This window comes from Rhinoraja longicauda, chromosome 1 (assembly GCF_053455715.1).
Source record: "Rhinoraja longicauda isolate Sanriku21f chromosome 1, sRhiLon1.1, whole genome shotgun sequence".
Taxonomy (NCBI): Eukaryota; Metazoa; Chordata; class Chondrichthyes; order Rajiformes; family Arhynchobatidae; genus Rhinoraja; species Rhinoraja longicauda.
The window spans coordinates 84,480,845-84,497,415 of NC_135953.1; the positions used below are offsets into that span (position 1 = coordinate 84,480,845).

Below are 16,571 nucleotides of genomic sequence, written 5' to 3' on the forward strand. Positions count from 1 at the left end.
CTTTCACAAACACGTCAGTCACTGTAGGAAATGGATAAAGATCTGGTGAGCATGTTTTGTATGTTATACAAACGATGCACAATTTAAATGATTGCAAAATGTGGCATTCATAATTTTATAAAGCAATCATTTCCATGGTTTTTCTTTTGTATTGAGAAAGAGCCAGTGATCTGCAGTGCCACTGCATGAGCAGAGTCCTGCCGTCATGGGCTGAGCATTGTAAAGGTCACAGACCAGCAAACAAATGACATGCTATTAACAGAAATAAAATATTAATGCTTCCAGCAGCCAGTTTAGGCACAGCTAATTAACTGTGGCAAACCTAACAATGGGCTTGAAGTGGCCCCAATCAGTTCAGGTACATGACCCTGGGAGAAGAAGTGATCCAGTCAGTCTGAGTTCACTGCATGTGTGAGGGGAAGTGCAGGGTCAGTGCATGGCCATTCAATGAGTAAGGAATGGGATTAAGGGGAGTTCATCTTGGGCCTTCAATGGGTAAACAAGACAGTTAAGGTGGTCCCGTCAGTTTGTACATGGCAATTCGATGGAGGAAAGCAGAGTCCGCAGATGATCCATTTAGTCCTTGAGTCGCCTTTTGAAGAAAGGGATGTGATCTATGTGAGCCAGTAGGTTTTTGCACATAGGAAGGAACTGCAGATGTTGGTTTAAACCGAAGATGTACACAAAATACTGGAGTAACTTGGCGGGACAGGGTGATTGCTGGTCGGTGTTGGCTGAAAGGCCTGTTTCCACACTGCATCTCTAAACTAAACTCTAAATCATCTGGACCACACTCCTTGCTCATCATGCAGACAAGCCGGGTAATCTTAATTTGGATACACAAACTGGGTCATCTTAACCCCATACATTTCATATTAGAGGATCATGCAGAAGCAGACCAGAATATCTTAACCACACCGTTGAAGGCTTACATAGACTGGATAGCGTTACCTCGCTCTGGAGGACATAGATAGGTGAGATTTTGGGTTGCGATCCTTCTCCAGGGAATTACAATGGGAGTTTGCAGGCAGACAATGGTGGAGCTGGTAGAGCTGCTACCTCACGACCCAGGTTCGATCATCTCAGGTGCTGTCTGTGTGGAGTTTGCATGTTCTCCCTGTTAGAGCATGGGTTTCCTCATGGTGCTCCATTTTCCTCCCATATCCCAAACATGTGCCGGTTTGTAACTTAATTGGCCTCTGTAAGTTGCCCCTAGTGTGTAGAGATTGGATGCAGAAGTGGAGTTTCATTGAATTAGTGTGAATGGCCAGCATGGACTCAATGGGCTGAAAGGCCTGTTTCCATACTGTGATCAGTCTTTCTTTACTGCACCTCATCTCCAATAAGCTTAGAGTGGTGCTAATCCGCAGGACAAATTAAAAGCTGTCACCCACATCACCACCACTCCAGAACCAAGGTCACCCAGATCTCTGTCATGAAGCTATGGTATGCATTTGATGTTGAATATTCACACATTCAGAAATTGTGTTCCCGAGTAAATGTTAATTCATTCAATGTAACATGTGAGGGACTTGGCCTTCCAATTGCAAAATGAAGGATCTTCATCAATCCAACCCCCAGCTCCCCACACTACACATTGCCCTTTGACAAAGAAAATGTCCTCAATGACATCCTAGATATCAGTGGCCACCATTCATTTCTTGAGAGATGACTTGACTTCAATGATAAATTTCACCAGCACCTTCAATGAGCTAACAGAGTTTGGGTGAGGATCAAGACCTCGCGATCTCATGGTTTACAGGGCAACCACGATCCCTGCCCTCCTGCATAACACAGGAACTACTTACGCTGGACACGCTGGAGAGATATTACCAAGGCTCCTTTAAGAGCACTGGAAAGATAAATGAACCAAAGTCAGCACTGTCTCCCAGACCAGCGGAATTCCCAGTTGATGGAATGAATGGCTTTGGTGAGGCTGAGAAAGACTGTGTAGGGTCCGGCTCTACTCCCTCTATACCTCATGGTTGTTGCTTCACAGTGCCCTGAGATGCATGGATACCACACCATGATTCAGGCAATAGCTCCTCAGCATTTGGAAGGAGGATGTTGTGGAGGACCATGCTGACAACATTCCCACGTGGAAGACTCTGCTGCATTTCTTAAGTCAATAGATTATGGCATCTCTCAACTCCCTGACATATTGACCTCTTCTTCCCAGATGGGGGAGATCACCAACGCCACACTCGCGTTTGTTGAGCTGGCTGCCCATGCCTTTTACATCGCTGACACCAGACAGTCACATTAACCTGACCATTTTCACAGCAAGGGATTGCCAGGTGCACCACGTACAAGAGTCAAAAATGTTCTCAAAGCCACCTTGAACAGTTGCAACATCCTAATTGACTAGTGCAAATCTCGGGCCCATCAACACCCAAAGTGGAGAAGAGGTATCCTGACGGCACTGGGAATCATGAGTCCATGTACTGAGACCACACAGAAGCAATGTGTAAATGACAGAAGAACCACCACTCACAATCTGCCCAGCCAGGCATCTCATGTCTCAACAGTAAAAGAGACAGTGGATGCCACACTGATCTCATCAGCCACCTCATAACCCCCCAAAAGTTAATAAGAAAACATGATCAAAACACTCAGTGTTTTGACTTCCAGCCCAGATAAGGACAGTATCAACTTCCTCAGGCTCTGTGGAATCTCTGTGGCTCTCTCCCCAACTTCTCAGTGTCAACGTCCTCAGGCTCTGTGGAATGACAAACAAAAGTTAATGAAGAAGGGTCTATTCACCTTCATTGATGCTGGCTGACCTGGCGAGATCCTCCAGACCTTTATATTTTGCTCAAGATTCCAGAATCTGCATTTCCTTATGTCTTCAGAACTTAATGTTTCAGGTCGAAAACCTTTCATTTGCACTGAAATGGAAACGTTATCTTTCATCCCACTGAAGAACAGGAATGAGAGGAGGCAGGGTTAAAGTGATCCAATCTCTCAGCGTAGCACAGAAACAGGTCCTCAGCCTATGATCTGTATATTGGACTTGATACCAAATTAAACTAAACTCCTCTGCCTGCATGTGATCAATATCCCTCCATTCCCTGCTTGTTCATGTGTCTATCAAAAAATCTCTTCGACACCACTAATCATATCTGCCTCACCATCACTAGTGGCACTACAAGCACCCATCACTCTCCACGTAAACACTTGCCCTTGACATCTCCTTCAAACTTTGCCTTGCTCACCTTAAACCCATGCCCTCCTACCTTTGATAGTTCCATCCTGGGATAAAAGGCTCTGACTGGCACCCTATCTATGCCTCATCTATATACTAAAAGTTTTGTTTGTTTGTCCCTGAACTGCAGTCAAAACGGTAAAAGGTAGCACAACCATTTTAGGCCCACCTTACTCACCGTCGTCCCTTTGGTGCTAATGGAAGTAGTTTCATTGAAATCGGTGTTATATGTTTAGTTATTCACATTTTAAAGTTTAAAATTTATCTCCTAGGGAGGGAGGATAAGGGGGGTTGAGGGGGATGGAGTGGGGGAAGGGAGGGAGGGGCAGGAGGGAGGGGAAGGGGAGGGAGGGAGGGGAAGGGGAGGGAGGGAGGGGGAGGAGAGGGTGCTACACCAATGCAGGAGAGGTTTGGGCCCACTTGGTCTAGTAATATTATATACTTCCATCAGGTCTCACCACAATCTCCAATGAAAAGAGAAAACAATTCAAGTTTGTCCAATCTCATTACAGTTAAAACCCTCTGATCGTGGCAGCATTGTGGTAAACCTCTTCTCCACTCTCCATAACTTTCATCCATATCGTTGCTGGAAAGGGGGGGGGGGCAGAAATGAGCACGATATTCCAAATGCGTCCTGTCCTGAGGCATTAGGCTAGATTTTCGTCAACCTTGGCGTTGACAGGGTTGATTTTCAATGTACTACGGCCCCTTTACAAATCGTCCACTCTGACCACTCGCACCGAGCCTGAGCCTGAGCCTGAGCTGTCGCACCCAGGGCAGCACAGTGCGGGGCGCTGCTCCCCACCCACCGGCCAGCCAGCCAGCCAGCCAGCCGTGGGAGAGAGGGGGAAGGAGGAAGGGGGAGGTCTGCTTGAATATCTAAACAGAATTATGTTAATCGGCGTGCTGCCAGACCAGGGACTGCAGCCGTATTTACCGTCTGCGATCGGTACGCGGCAAACTAGTGCAGCATACCAGGTCGCTGGCAAGGCGCAGAGAGAGAGAGAGAGAGAGAGAGGGAGAGAGGTAGAGAGAGTCAGAGTCAGTAGCTGAGCTGAGACCCACCATCCTCACTCACTCACTCAGCTCCAGGAGCCACAGGTAGAAGCGGCCACAGCAACAGGTCCATTGACTGAAGACTGAATCTGCCCAGAGTGGGCGCCCAGCTGAACACAACCAGAGAGAGACAGACACAGGGAGCAAGCTCTCTCCACTGTGTGTGATTCATTGCATTGCTCTCCTGGTTGAAGGCGAGCAATTACGGTGCAGATTCCACCTCCTCTTGCACTGTCTCAGTGTCTGGGAGCTGGCGGCCACACCGATCATGCCGAAAGCGTCCACGGAGCGGGTTTGCAAGCGGCAGGTTGAAGCAGGCGGGACGGCGGGGAGCAGGGCGCTGGCACTCAGGGGGATGTGTTGGTCTCTGCCCAGCGTCCTGTGGTCCGTGCTGTCGCTGGGCTCGGTGGCTTTCTGCATTTGCCTCAGCGTGAAAACTTCGCAGCTGGAAGAACGGATCCTCGACCTGGAAAGCGTGAAGGGAGATGTCGTGCTGCCTCCTCTCAGCCCGGGTTCAGCGGCGGATCGAATGCGAGTGCTCGTCCAGGAGAGAGTGGATCATCTCCTGAGCCAGGTAGCGGCGTGCGCTCCCCATCCATCCATCCATCCATCCATCCACCCCACACCCAGCACTGCCTGCCTGGACCGCATCCCGGTGGTTCACCCACCAGTGCAAACATCCTTTACACACTCACTCTATCTATCAAAGGCTTAGATGGTGGGAAAGTCTGGGACCAGTGGTCATAGTCTCGGAATTAAAGGGCGCTCTTTTAGAAAGGAGGTGAGGGTAGTTAATCTGTGGAACTCATTGTCACAGGGGGCTGTGGAGGCCAAGTCAATGGGTATTTTTTTAAGGCAGAGGTAGTCAAATTATTGTTTAGAATCGGGTGTCAAGGGTTATGGGGAGAAGGCAGGAAAACGGGATTAGACTCGATGGGCGAATGGCCTAATTTTACTCCTACAACTCGTGAATGTGTGCGATGCTCACAGCAAAAAGAGAAGCAAAGTAACATTGCAAATTGAAACTCGCTTGCACTTTCCTCTGGGCGGCGAGGACTGCTCTCCACAGAGTACCCATGCATCTGCAGTTCCTTCCTACACATTTCCCAATGCATGCCCCCCACTCGTTTCAACGCCCAGTGTGAGATGCGTGGCCACCTCATTGCAAGACCCTGTCTGAAGAGAAACTTGCTGAAAGGCAGTCGTTATATTCTCTCTTTTCTCCCAGCCGAGATTCCACGAAGGCGAAGCGAGACGCCGGAGCGCCAGGGAGGCATCCGCCGAGTGTAACTGTCCTGCAGGTAGGCTGATTTTGTTGTTAAACTTGTTACCTGTTGTGACTCACGTAAAACAGTTATTATTAGATGTTTAAGGTGAGGGAGGAAAGATTTAAAGCAAACCTGAGGGCGGGCTTTTCACACACTGGGTTGTGGGGACTTGGAACATGCTGCCAGAGGAGCTGGTAGAGGTACAAACAGTTACATCATTTTAAAAGACATTTGGACAGGTACATCAATAGGAAACGTTTAGAGGTATACAGACCAAACAAGGCAAGTGGGATGAGCTCAAGTAGACACCTTGGATGGTAGGGATGGATTTGGTTGACTGGCCTTTTTCATGATGTATGGCTCTTACATTAAACGCATACCATACAAGATACATGTAACAGATTGATATACACAAAGAGAGCCAATGAAATAAAATAAAATAAATGAAAGGCAAGGTGTGTTTGTGACATGAAGGCAAAAATATTATTGCGTGTTCAGATGTATTCACAATTATCCTTAAGTTTGCCCCATTATCACAGCAAGCAATGTTGTCGGATTTGATGTCCTCTTGCAGTAATGGGATGCAAGTCCAGTACAAACATGATTGACCAAAAGGCCTTTTCCTGTGTTGCTCTGCTCTAGATTGAAGATTGAAAATCGGTCACAACGGGCCACAATTGTTATTTGATACCGGTCAGTGCACTGCTGTAGTGTCGGCATGCCACCACCTCAAGGTCGCAGGGAAGAATAGCACGGATCCGTGTACCTGGAGGTCAATAGTTCACAACAATGTAAAGTGGAAGTTGTTCTTGAAGAAGTGAGCGTCTGACTTGAATGTGGGTGGGGGCAGGACTGAAAGGAAAGGTGGAAAAATAATACGAGGATAACAATGTCAAAGCATGGGAGCAGGAAGCGAAGAGGTTTGGGTGTTCATAAGTTCAAGGGGAATAAGGTCCAACGACTAGTAAAGGTTGGTCTTATGGAGGAGATCGGTTCAGAACACCTTGAAATTTATTTTTGACAGGGGCCAGCCAGCCGAACGGAAGACAATTGACTAGAGAAAGTGAGGAACTATTGGTGACAGATGACATTTACTGGGGAGGGGGTAAACGCCAATGACGGAGTTTGAGTCCAGGACCATGGCAGAGCAAGGACAAAACAGAGCAATGTTCGGTGATGCCAGATGTGTTCCACTCAATTTTGCTAATGCATTTTCACCTCCAGCCCTGAGGCGAAGATGACCATAGACAAATAAGAAGGGTAGGAGAGAATCTGGATTTTACTGCTGGAAACAGATATCAAGACTGACGCGAGAAAGTGAGAGAATTCTAAGGCGATTCATTCGTACCGATTGGATCCTACAATTGGATCCTACAATCAGACTTGTTTTAATAGCCACGCTGTTTTTCAACAACAGCTTCAAGTTCAATTCAAGTTACTGTTGATTATTTTTAATGTATTCTCACGACTTTCCTCTCTCTCCAAGATTTAAAAAAATCAAAGTAATAAACTATGTAGAGAGCGAGGTGGCGTGAGTGTGTTCCGCTGATTCCGGCAGCAGCGGGTCGCAAGTCACAACATTCTCTTGCTTTAGACTCCCCTATTTTGGCAAAGCCGTGGTGATCATTCACCGTACCTATGCTCCTCGTGACTTTGCAAACCTCTTGTTTGTATCTGCACTGTGTTTCATGGATTGGACTGTTAGTTTTAATTTAATTACATTTGTTTTTATCAAACCACAAAAGAGGGACACAATTAGTGTACAGCATAATTTCCATTGTAATCATGTCACCTTAATGTTACAAATCAGCTCTCTTCAGTGGAAAGCAGTCAGCTTGAATGCAGCTGTGGAAGCCACTATTTTTTCCATATGATTACTATTATTTACTGCAGGCTCTCAACTTACAGTGGGGGATTTCAGTTCAGATCAAGTTGTGTCCAATTGAATGCAAAAAATGTTATTATTCACACTAAGGTCAACCCGTATGTTGTTCATAGATTGAGCAATGTCAATTTACCAGCACAGCTTGTGCAGTGCATTTACAATTTTTTCGCTATAAGTGACTAGGAAATAAAATTAGAGTAGTGCGCTCTGATTTGAATCATGTTTTTCAGCCAGCCTTGAACTATCATCATAAAGGAGTATTAGCTCTGAATTTGGTAATACATTCTAACATCTATTTAACAATTGGAGTTGCTGAATGGGTAAAGCTAATTCCAAAAGCAATTAGAGTAATAGCTTATCGAGTCATATTAATGAATATAGTTAAATGGAAAATAATAAACACAAAGGATAACAAAATGAGGAGTATCCAGTGTTTTATTTATGTTACCGATGGCCATCAGTCTATGAATGATAGCGTTTCATAGTCCTCAATTCAATACTGACATCGTTTAAAACAGGGATTCCCAGATAACAAAGTTAAAGTGTAGTAAGCAGAACATTGACCAGTTTATTTTGTGCATGAAAAATGTATGAATAGATATTCTTCTATTAGAAGACTGAAACATTACCTGTTGATATTGACATCAGATTGCCACCGGATGCAGCTGCTATTTACAAACAGATTAGGAATGCGCATTAAGGCAGCTGCCATATTCTGAAATCTGTGTATTCTGAAATCCACATGGAACAGTACATGCCCTTTCCCTCCACAATGTCTGTGCTGAACATGATGCCAAGGCTATCTCTTACCTCCCTGCGCATTATCCAGATGCCCCCAATCCCGTGCATATCAATATACCTATCCAAAGTCTCCTATTGCATCTGCCTCAACCACCAACCCCCGCAGTGTGTTCCAGATACTCACCACCCTCTGTGTAAAAACAAAAGTTTCCCTGAACATCTCCTTTAAACTTTGCCACTCTCACCTTAAAGCTATGCCAGTAGCCAAGGTAACCAATTCTGCAGGAATGGACTAAATGCTTAGCTTACAATTACTCACAGAATTATTTCTACTTCTGACTTGCTAGCTGCCAGTTATCTGGAGCTCTTGCAAAATAATTTAGAACCAGCTTTAGAACTTGCCTACGGTAATGACTTGTCTGTTGGAGTCTGGTGATTAATGTTTCTCAGTAATCAGTCTGCACATTGTCTGAATAGCAGATGCTTATTAGTGATATGTTGCCAATTAAAATAAACATTATACATTGTCTTGAAATTTTGTGCTTGCCTGATATGGATGAAATCTATTGTAGTCATTTATATTTGTTATAGATGTTGTTAATCTAGGCTTTATAGTTTTAGGATGAAACCAATGAAATCCCATGAGCAACATTGAAACAGTGCACTGTTTGATACCGTGTAGAACTGTGTTTTAGGAAGTTCAATGTCCACCGTTACAGAGCTGTTTGGAATGTATCAATGGAACAATGAAATTCTTACTCACAGCAGCACAACAGATATGTAAACATAATACTCTGTTGTTGTTCGTCCTTCGGGTTCGAAGATGACCATGACTTCACTTTCAGTTGGAGGATTGGTGACTGTGGGTCCGGAAGTGACTGGTGAGGCTAATCCGGGCCCGGAAGGCACGCCCACACGTAGGACACAAGTGGGTGGGTGCTGCAGTGGAAGTGGAGGTAGCCCGGGCCTTGCGCGCGGTGCGTTTCCTCTGGGCCTCTGCAGTGCGTCTGTTCTCTGCTACACGGGCTCCTGTGGTGAGCTTGCTACGCCAGGTTGGATGGTCCAGAGCAAGAGACTCCCAAGTGCTGAGTTGATGTCCAAGTCTTTGAGGGACACTTTGAGGCTGTCCTTAAACCGTTTCTTCTGTCCTCCTACTGAGCGCTTGCCCTGACACAGTTCTCCATACAGAAGCTTTTTTGGCAGTCGACTCTCGGGCATTCTGACGACATGGCATGCCCATCTGGCTTGGGCTTTCCGTAGGAGGGTGTGGACACTGGGGATTCCGGCCTGTTCCAAGACCACTGTGTCGGGAATTTTGTCCTGCCACCTGATGTGAAGGAGTCTGCGTAGGCAGCTCAAGTGAAAGTGGTTGAGCTGTTTGGCATGTCTGTTGTAGACAGTCTAGGTCTCACTGGCATAGAGAAGAGTGGTGAATACCACTGCACAGTAGACCTTCAGCTTGGTGGTAAGGCTGAGTCCTCTCCGCTCCCAAACATTGTCACGGAGTCGCCCAAAGGCAGCGCCGGCCTTGGCAATCCTGTTGTTGACCTCAGCGTCAATGTTCACCACTCGCGAGAGTGTACTACCCAGATAGGTAAAGCTGTCGACTGCCTGTAGATTCTGCCCCTTCACTGTGATGTGTGGTTCCTGGTAGGGCTTTCCAGGCGCGGGCTGGTACATAACTTCAGACGATTTGGTGCTAATGGAGAGACCAAAGTTGTCACAGGCCTGTGAGAAGCAGTCCATTTCATGCTGCATCTTCTGCTCTGTGCTGGCGTTGAGGGCGCAGTCATCAGCAAACAAAAAATCTTTGATGATGCTCTCCTTCACCTTTGTAACAGCTTGCAGGCGCCTGAGGTTGAACAGCCTGCTGTCAGTCCTGTACCTGATGTGTATTCCATCCTGGCAGTCACGGAAGGCATCAGTCAGCATGGCAGAGAAGACCATGCTGAAGAGTGCAGGGGCAAGAACACAACCTTGCTTCACGCCGTTTGTCACTGGAAAGGCTTCCGACACGTCTCCACTCTGTAAACACCATTATAACCATTTCCATGTAATTCAGAGCTTATTTGGAGGTTGGACTGTTTAATAGCAATATGGTTGTAGGGAAGAAGCTGCTACTGAATCTGGACATTGCAGTTTTCTGACTCTCCTATAACTTCTTCCCCATGACAGAGTGAAATGAGAGTGTGGCCAGGGTGGTATGGTTCTCTAATGATGCGAGTTGACCTTTTGAAAATGCAACTACTGTAGAACTCTCAGCTGGTGGGGAGGTCAGTACCTGTGAGGGACTGGGCAGTGATCACCACGTTTTGCAATCTTCTTCCTTCCTGAATGTTTGAGTTGCCAAATCAGGCCATGATGCAACTAGTCAATACGCTCTCTACTGTAAACCTGTAGAAGTTCATGGGAATATTCATTGACATACCCAATCTCCTCAATCCTCTAAGGAAGTAAAGGCGTGATGGGCTTTCTTTATGATTGCATCAATTTACTGGGTCCAGAACAGATCTTCAGAGATATACATGCTCAGGAATATGACCCTCTTCGCCGCCCTCCTGTCGATGAAGACAGGTTTGTGGATTCTCGACCTTCCTCTTCCTGTCAATAATCAGTTCCTTATTTTTACTAACGTTGTGAGCAAGTTTGATGTTCTGGCAGCACTTGGTCAGTCGATCAATCTCCCTCCTATACTCTGACTCAAAATCATCTGTAATTCATCCAACAATGGTGCTGCCGTCGGCAAATTTGAAGATGGTGTTGGAATTTTGTCCAGCTACATGAGTCATGAGTATAGAGTGAGTAGAGCAGGGGCTGAGCACACAGCCTTGAGGTGCTCCTGTGCTGATAGTCATTAAACAGGAAGTGTTGCTGACAATTCATACTGATTATGTTTTGCTGATGATGAAGTCAAGGATCTAGTTACAGAGGGATACACAGAGATCCAGTTCTAAGCTTGGTAAATAGTTTAAAAGGGTTTAAACGCCGGATGGCCTTTGATCAATCTATGCCTCTCTAACTGCAGGTCAACCAGTCTGACGTTGGTTGTGAGCAAACTGTTGGCCCCATTTCTGAGAGATGGGCATAAAGCAACATTTTGAGCGGCGCAGGTTAACCAAGCTTCGTCAACACGGAGTTGTTAGGGAAATATCATATCTGACTAACATGAGTGAATGGTTGAGATTGTAACAAGGCCATTCTAATTGATGGAGAGGAAGAAAGATCACACTTTCAAAAGCTTCAAATGGAATTCAATTTGGAGTAGGGCAATAATGTATCTGGGGAGGCAAAGGTTTATATGATAAAAGGTAATATAGCACATGTCCTCTCTTGTGCCCACAAAGGAAACATGTAAAGGCACTGCACCGGCACGTTGGCGCAGCGGTTTAGCTACTGCCTTACAGTGCCAGAGACCCAGGTTTAATCCTGACTACAGGTGCTTGTCTATACGGAGCTTGTACGTTCTCGCCATGACCTGTGTGGGTTTCTCTGAGATTTCGATTTCCTCCCACAATCCAAAGGCTCCAAGGAAGTACAGGTTTGTAGGTAAATTGGCTTGGTATAAATGTAAATTTTCTCTAGTGTGTGTAGGATAGTGTTAGTGTGCGGAGATCGATGGTCGGAGCGGACTTGGTGGGCCGCGCTGTATCTCAAAACTAAAATTAAACTAAACTAAACTAGAGACTGCATCGAGGAGGTTTATGAGAGCATAACCAGAACTGGAGAATTAGATCAGTCTCTCTTCTGTTCTAAAAAACACAAATCTGACCTAGACAAAGGAAAATGGGGGGGGGGGGGGGGGTACTTACATGAGGGTATAAAATTATGGGGGGTCCAGACAAGACAAATAGTCAAGAATTATTTCCTTTGGTAGACAGGTGGATAAACAATTTGTATAGATTTAAGTTATTTAGCAAAAGAAACTGGGGAGATTAAGAAAAAAAAAGTTATGAAGTAACAGTCACTGGAAAGGTGCAAAGCCCTTGTTGCGTTTCTGGAACACTGTTGGCCCCACAATCAGAAAGGTAATGGCTTGAAAGCTGGGAAGTAGGATCAACATATTATCTGTTTTTGGACAAAAATGTCCCAGTACATCACCTTTGGTTTCACTATTCTATGGTTCAGTTAGTTGCATTCAAAATGCAAGGACAATAAATTCAGAATTTGGAGGAAAAAATGTGAGATTAACGGATCATTGCAAGATATGATATGCTGGTATCTTCACATCTATGCTGATAAGCTTTTCCACAGGATCTGGGTCAGTGATGGACCATTGGAAATGTGCAATCAATGTATACATTTGGACTATAATAGGAAGTGGTAAATATTGTCAGCTTTGCCCTTTTACTCCTACCTCTGTCTCCTCATGTACATGATGCAATGCCCTCTTATGTAAAGTGGGGTGTTCCCTTGCAGCCACCGATTTGGTATGACCTCTATTTCATCAGTCACCAGGCAGATGTTTCAAGTATTCCATCAGTCTTATTCTCAGACTTGATGTTCTTCCATGTTTGTTATATCCTAAAATTAAATCTATTGATGTATGCAGTAGCCTTGCAGGTATGTAAATAAATGTTGTTTATGCACTAGAAAAACTGCCTAATTGTTGTAAAATCCAAACTTTGCTATTCTCACCACACCTTATCTTCATATTACTTCAGTTCTATATTATGTGCTTAACATCTGATAGCCTCACAGTCTGCAGAGGTTGGGCACAATGGCAATGTTACTCTCATCCAAAGAACCAATTTAAAAAAAGAAGTATCCATCGCTTATCGTAGGGTGTGCGCGTGTATGCAACTTGCTAACTGATTGCAGTGGGTCATTAATTATGTACTACTGGTAAGCCAATGCTTTTTTTTCTGGGATATTTGTAGTGGTCTGCCAGGATTCCTTGCAATGAGTGACATAAGATCAGCAATCGAACCAAGGTTGCAGTGTGCTGGCAGAACCAGCAATAGTTATCAGTCCTGACCATAGCATCATCAGTCTATGTTTCTCTGCAAATGCTGCCTGACCTGCTGAGTACCTCCAGTAGTTTGTTTTATTGTTTAAGATTCCAGCATCTGTGGTCTCTTGTGTCTCCTGCAATAGTCGTGTCCATTATCAGGTGTTAATGAGCCAGGACAGCTTCACTAATGTAGTTAAATGGTCTCAAAAGCAAGCATCATATGATAATGACAAAAGCAAGGATGAAGAGAAATGTTCTTCTGCTGAACTAATGCAGCATAAAAATTTATTGCAACAAACTAAATGGGCCCATAAAAAATGGTTAGGCAATTCTAAGATAGATCTTTAGAATATGATGGAATGTGTTTAGCTTTTGGCCACAATTAACATTTCAGATTTCCTTTCATTTAAGAAGTGATATTTAACCAGGTTCCTGCTGAAACTCGTTTACCCATCATCAAACATAAGTTTGAAGTCTGAAGTGTGAAGAGGGGCCTCGAACCAAAACGTCACTCATTCCTTCTCTCTAGAGATGCTGCTTGTCCCGCTGAGTTACTCCAGCTTTTTGTGTCTATCTTCGGTTTAAACCAGCATCTGCAGTTCCTTCTTACACATCAAACATCAGATAGTGCTGCAGAATGTTTAAAAAATATTTATTATTTTTAAGAATGGCAGCTTAGTGTGGTTTGATTCATATCGTGGAAAGTATTTTGTTTTAAAAAGAACTGTTAATGTGTGTTTGAGGCGTATTCTAAAATTCTGAAAATAATTCTGAAGAAGGGTCTCGACCCGAAACGTCACCCATTCCTTCTCTCCAGAGATGCTGCCTGACCCGCTGAGTTAATCCAGCATTTTGTGTCTACCTTCAATTTAAACCAGCATCTGTAGTTTTCTTTCCTACTAAAATACACTTACTAGTTGTAATTGTGACTAAGCACCTCCCAAAATTATCTTAATTACTAGATTCATAGAACCTCTGAGAAGAATTACAGATAGTTGACATCAGAGAAAGCCTGATTTGGCGCTAACATGTTTATAAATGTGATTTTTAATATATTTCCTTGGTTATGGTCATAGTGGAGGCATAAAAATTGAGTAGTTTCATCAAAAGCCTGTAATTTATGGCACAGTGATCACAACTTTTCCATAAGCTGAACTTTAGATGCTATAACTTTCACTGTTTGATATTGAAAATACAAATTCATTGGTATTCTTCAGATGGATATGAGGTTTGGAACAGTACAGCATAGGATTAGGCCCTTTGGCCCATAATGTCTGTGACAAACATGATGTCAAGTTAAACTAATCCCCTCAGCCTGATACATTTCCGTTTATTCCCTGCAAATTCATGTGCCTATCTAATTAAGTCTCTTAAATACTTGAGGAGTGGATGGCGCTGGCAAGACTAGAATTTACAGCCCATTCTTCATTGCCCTTGAGTTGTTGCCTTCTTGAGTGAACTTGGTTCTTGTGCTTTTCTACTCTGGGGAAGGAACTTCAGCATTTTGCTAAGACAGTGATGAAGAATTTGCAATGTATTTCTAAGTCAGCATGGTGTGTTTCATGAAAGTGAACTTGTAGATGGTGGATAGATACAAAGAGCTGGAGTAACTCAACAGGTCAGGCAGCATCTCTGGAGAAAAGGAATAGGTGACATTTCAGGTCGAGACCCTACTTCAGGCCAGGTGGTGTTTATATATAATTTCATCATTCTGTTTCGCTGTCGAAATCTAGGAGGTGCTGTCAGTTGTGGGTGCATTCTGTAAATGGTTCACATTGCTTTATAATGAGCCAGGTGGTGCCACACCAGCAACACAGATTTCATGCACTATCTGCATTAGCCGAAGTGGCATGAGTTCATGTTATTTACAAATATGATCCTAGCAATCATTTCTGGGGTTCAACCAATATGCCCGCACGGTGCTCTGGCAACATCTTGCCATCTTTGATTGAGAATAAGCACTTGATTGTGCCCATAATTTTGCCCTCCTACTTATTTGCAGAGAAGGGCATAGTGGGCTTCCTGAGACTCTTGCATGCTATCCATATCCCATGATCTTCAGGTATGCAATAGTGGGTCACATACTGGCTCCATAGAAAGTAGAGAATCAGTGTAACCATGTTTCGGCTAAGTACGCTCGCAGTAAGTCAAGAACACTGCAACTTGGGCTATTGCTTGTAACTCATGCAGTGGAATGTATGATATCATCTTGAGGAGATGACTAACCAGACCTTTCACCTTTCTTTGAATTCTCACAAACCTCCTTTGTTACACTGCACTGTACGTTACTGTACTATGTTGTGCTGTATATTAAACTATACTATCTATAGTACCATAATGTTGCATTGTCATAAAACATCATTGTCCGTTAACACTACCGGTCGGATTCATTTGTTTTTATACACATTTTGAGATGGCTGTTGTGGGAAAGTAGAATGCAATTAAGAACAATTGTTAATTAACAGAGCGAATAACAAATTGTGTTGGACTATCAGACATTTACCAAGAATTTTATTATAGTAAAGAAAACAAATGTAGCTGACAATCTGATGGCATAAGTTTGATTTAACCTCAGAACTACAACACTGTTTCAGTTCCTCCACTGGAGCCTTTGGGACTGGATACAGTTGGCAAGTCTGAATGGTTCTAATCATTATTAATTGCTTAAATACCACAATTCATTCATGGGATTTCAGCTAAATTTCTAAAATTAGATAGGATTACACCTGAACATAACAAATCCAGATGAACCCCCCTCCAATATAAACATACCATTGGGAGGTAAATCAGTATCATAATAACATTGTTAATTGTAACAAGATTTTGTATTACTGTTAAGAACTCTTTATGTTGCCATTGAATATCGCTTTAATTGTCGGAGCTTTTAATAGGAAAGTTATTACTGATCTGGTGAAGCTGGTCTTGAGTTTGAGACAGAAATCAGCTTCAAATCCAGACTGAGTCAGCTAATGTATTTAGTATATGCTATGTAGCTGTGAAACATTTTCCAGATCCATGAACCATAAATTATTCATAGCCAATCTTATGAAATGTTGGTTAACTTGTTCATTTGGCCTGCAGTTTAGCACCACTTTTTTTTAATTTGGGAAATTAAATAATTAATAATGGCAATTAAGATTAACAGGCACCATAGTTAAATCAGAAAAATAATCAAAATAACAAGGAAGGCGACACTTGGGAATACAATTTAATTTGTAATAGACATGACTGTTTAATATTTTATCATATTATGTGCTGACAATGTAAGAACCCAGTACTAACAATATGGGAGGGAACATGGTTGATTTATTTATTCTAAGAAACCTTGTTATATTGAAGATATGTATATAAATGCGAAGTTTGGGGAATGTTTTTTTGGTACCGCCGTTATGCTGGGTGTGGCTGATTGACTTTTTTTTCCTGTGTGACCGTTTTTCCTGTTTGTCTCAGATTGTACTTGAAATG

General features: G+C 43.6%; 1 protein-coding gene across 1 annotated transcript in view; it reads left to right on the forward strand.

Moving 5' to 3' along the window:
* The first annotated feature begins 4,163 nt into the window (after nucleotides 1-4,163).
* LOC144592024 (collagen alpha-1(XXV) chain-like) overlaps nucleotides 4,164-16,571 on the forward strand; it is a 323,132-nt gene continuing 310,724 nt past the window's right edge. Inside the window, exons 1-2 of the mRNA XM_078396245.1 lie at nucleotides 4,164-4,835; nucleotides 5,490-5,562. Coding sequence (XP_078252371.1) covers nucleotides 4,530-4,835; nucleotides 5,490-5,562 — 379 coding nt within the window. The 5' untranslated portion in view covers nucleotides 4,164-4,529. The remainder of the gene's footprint in view (nucleotides 4,836-5,489; nucleotides 5,563-16,571) is intronic.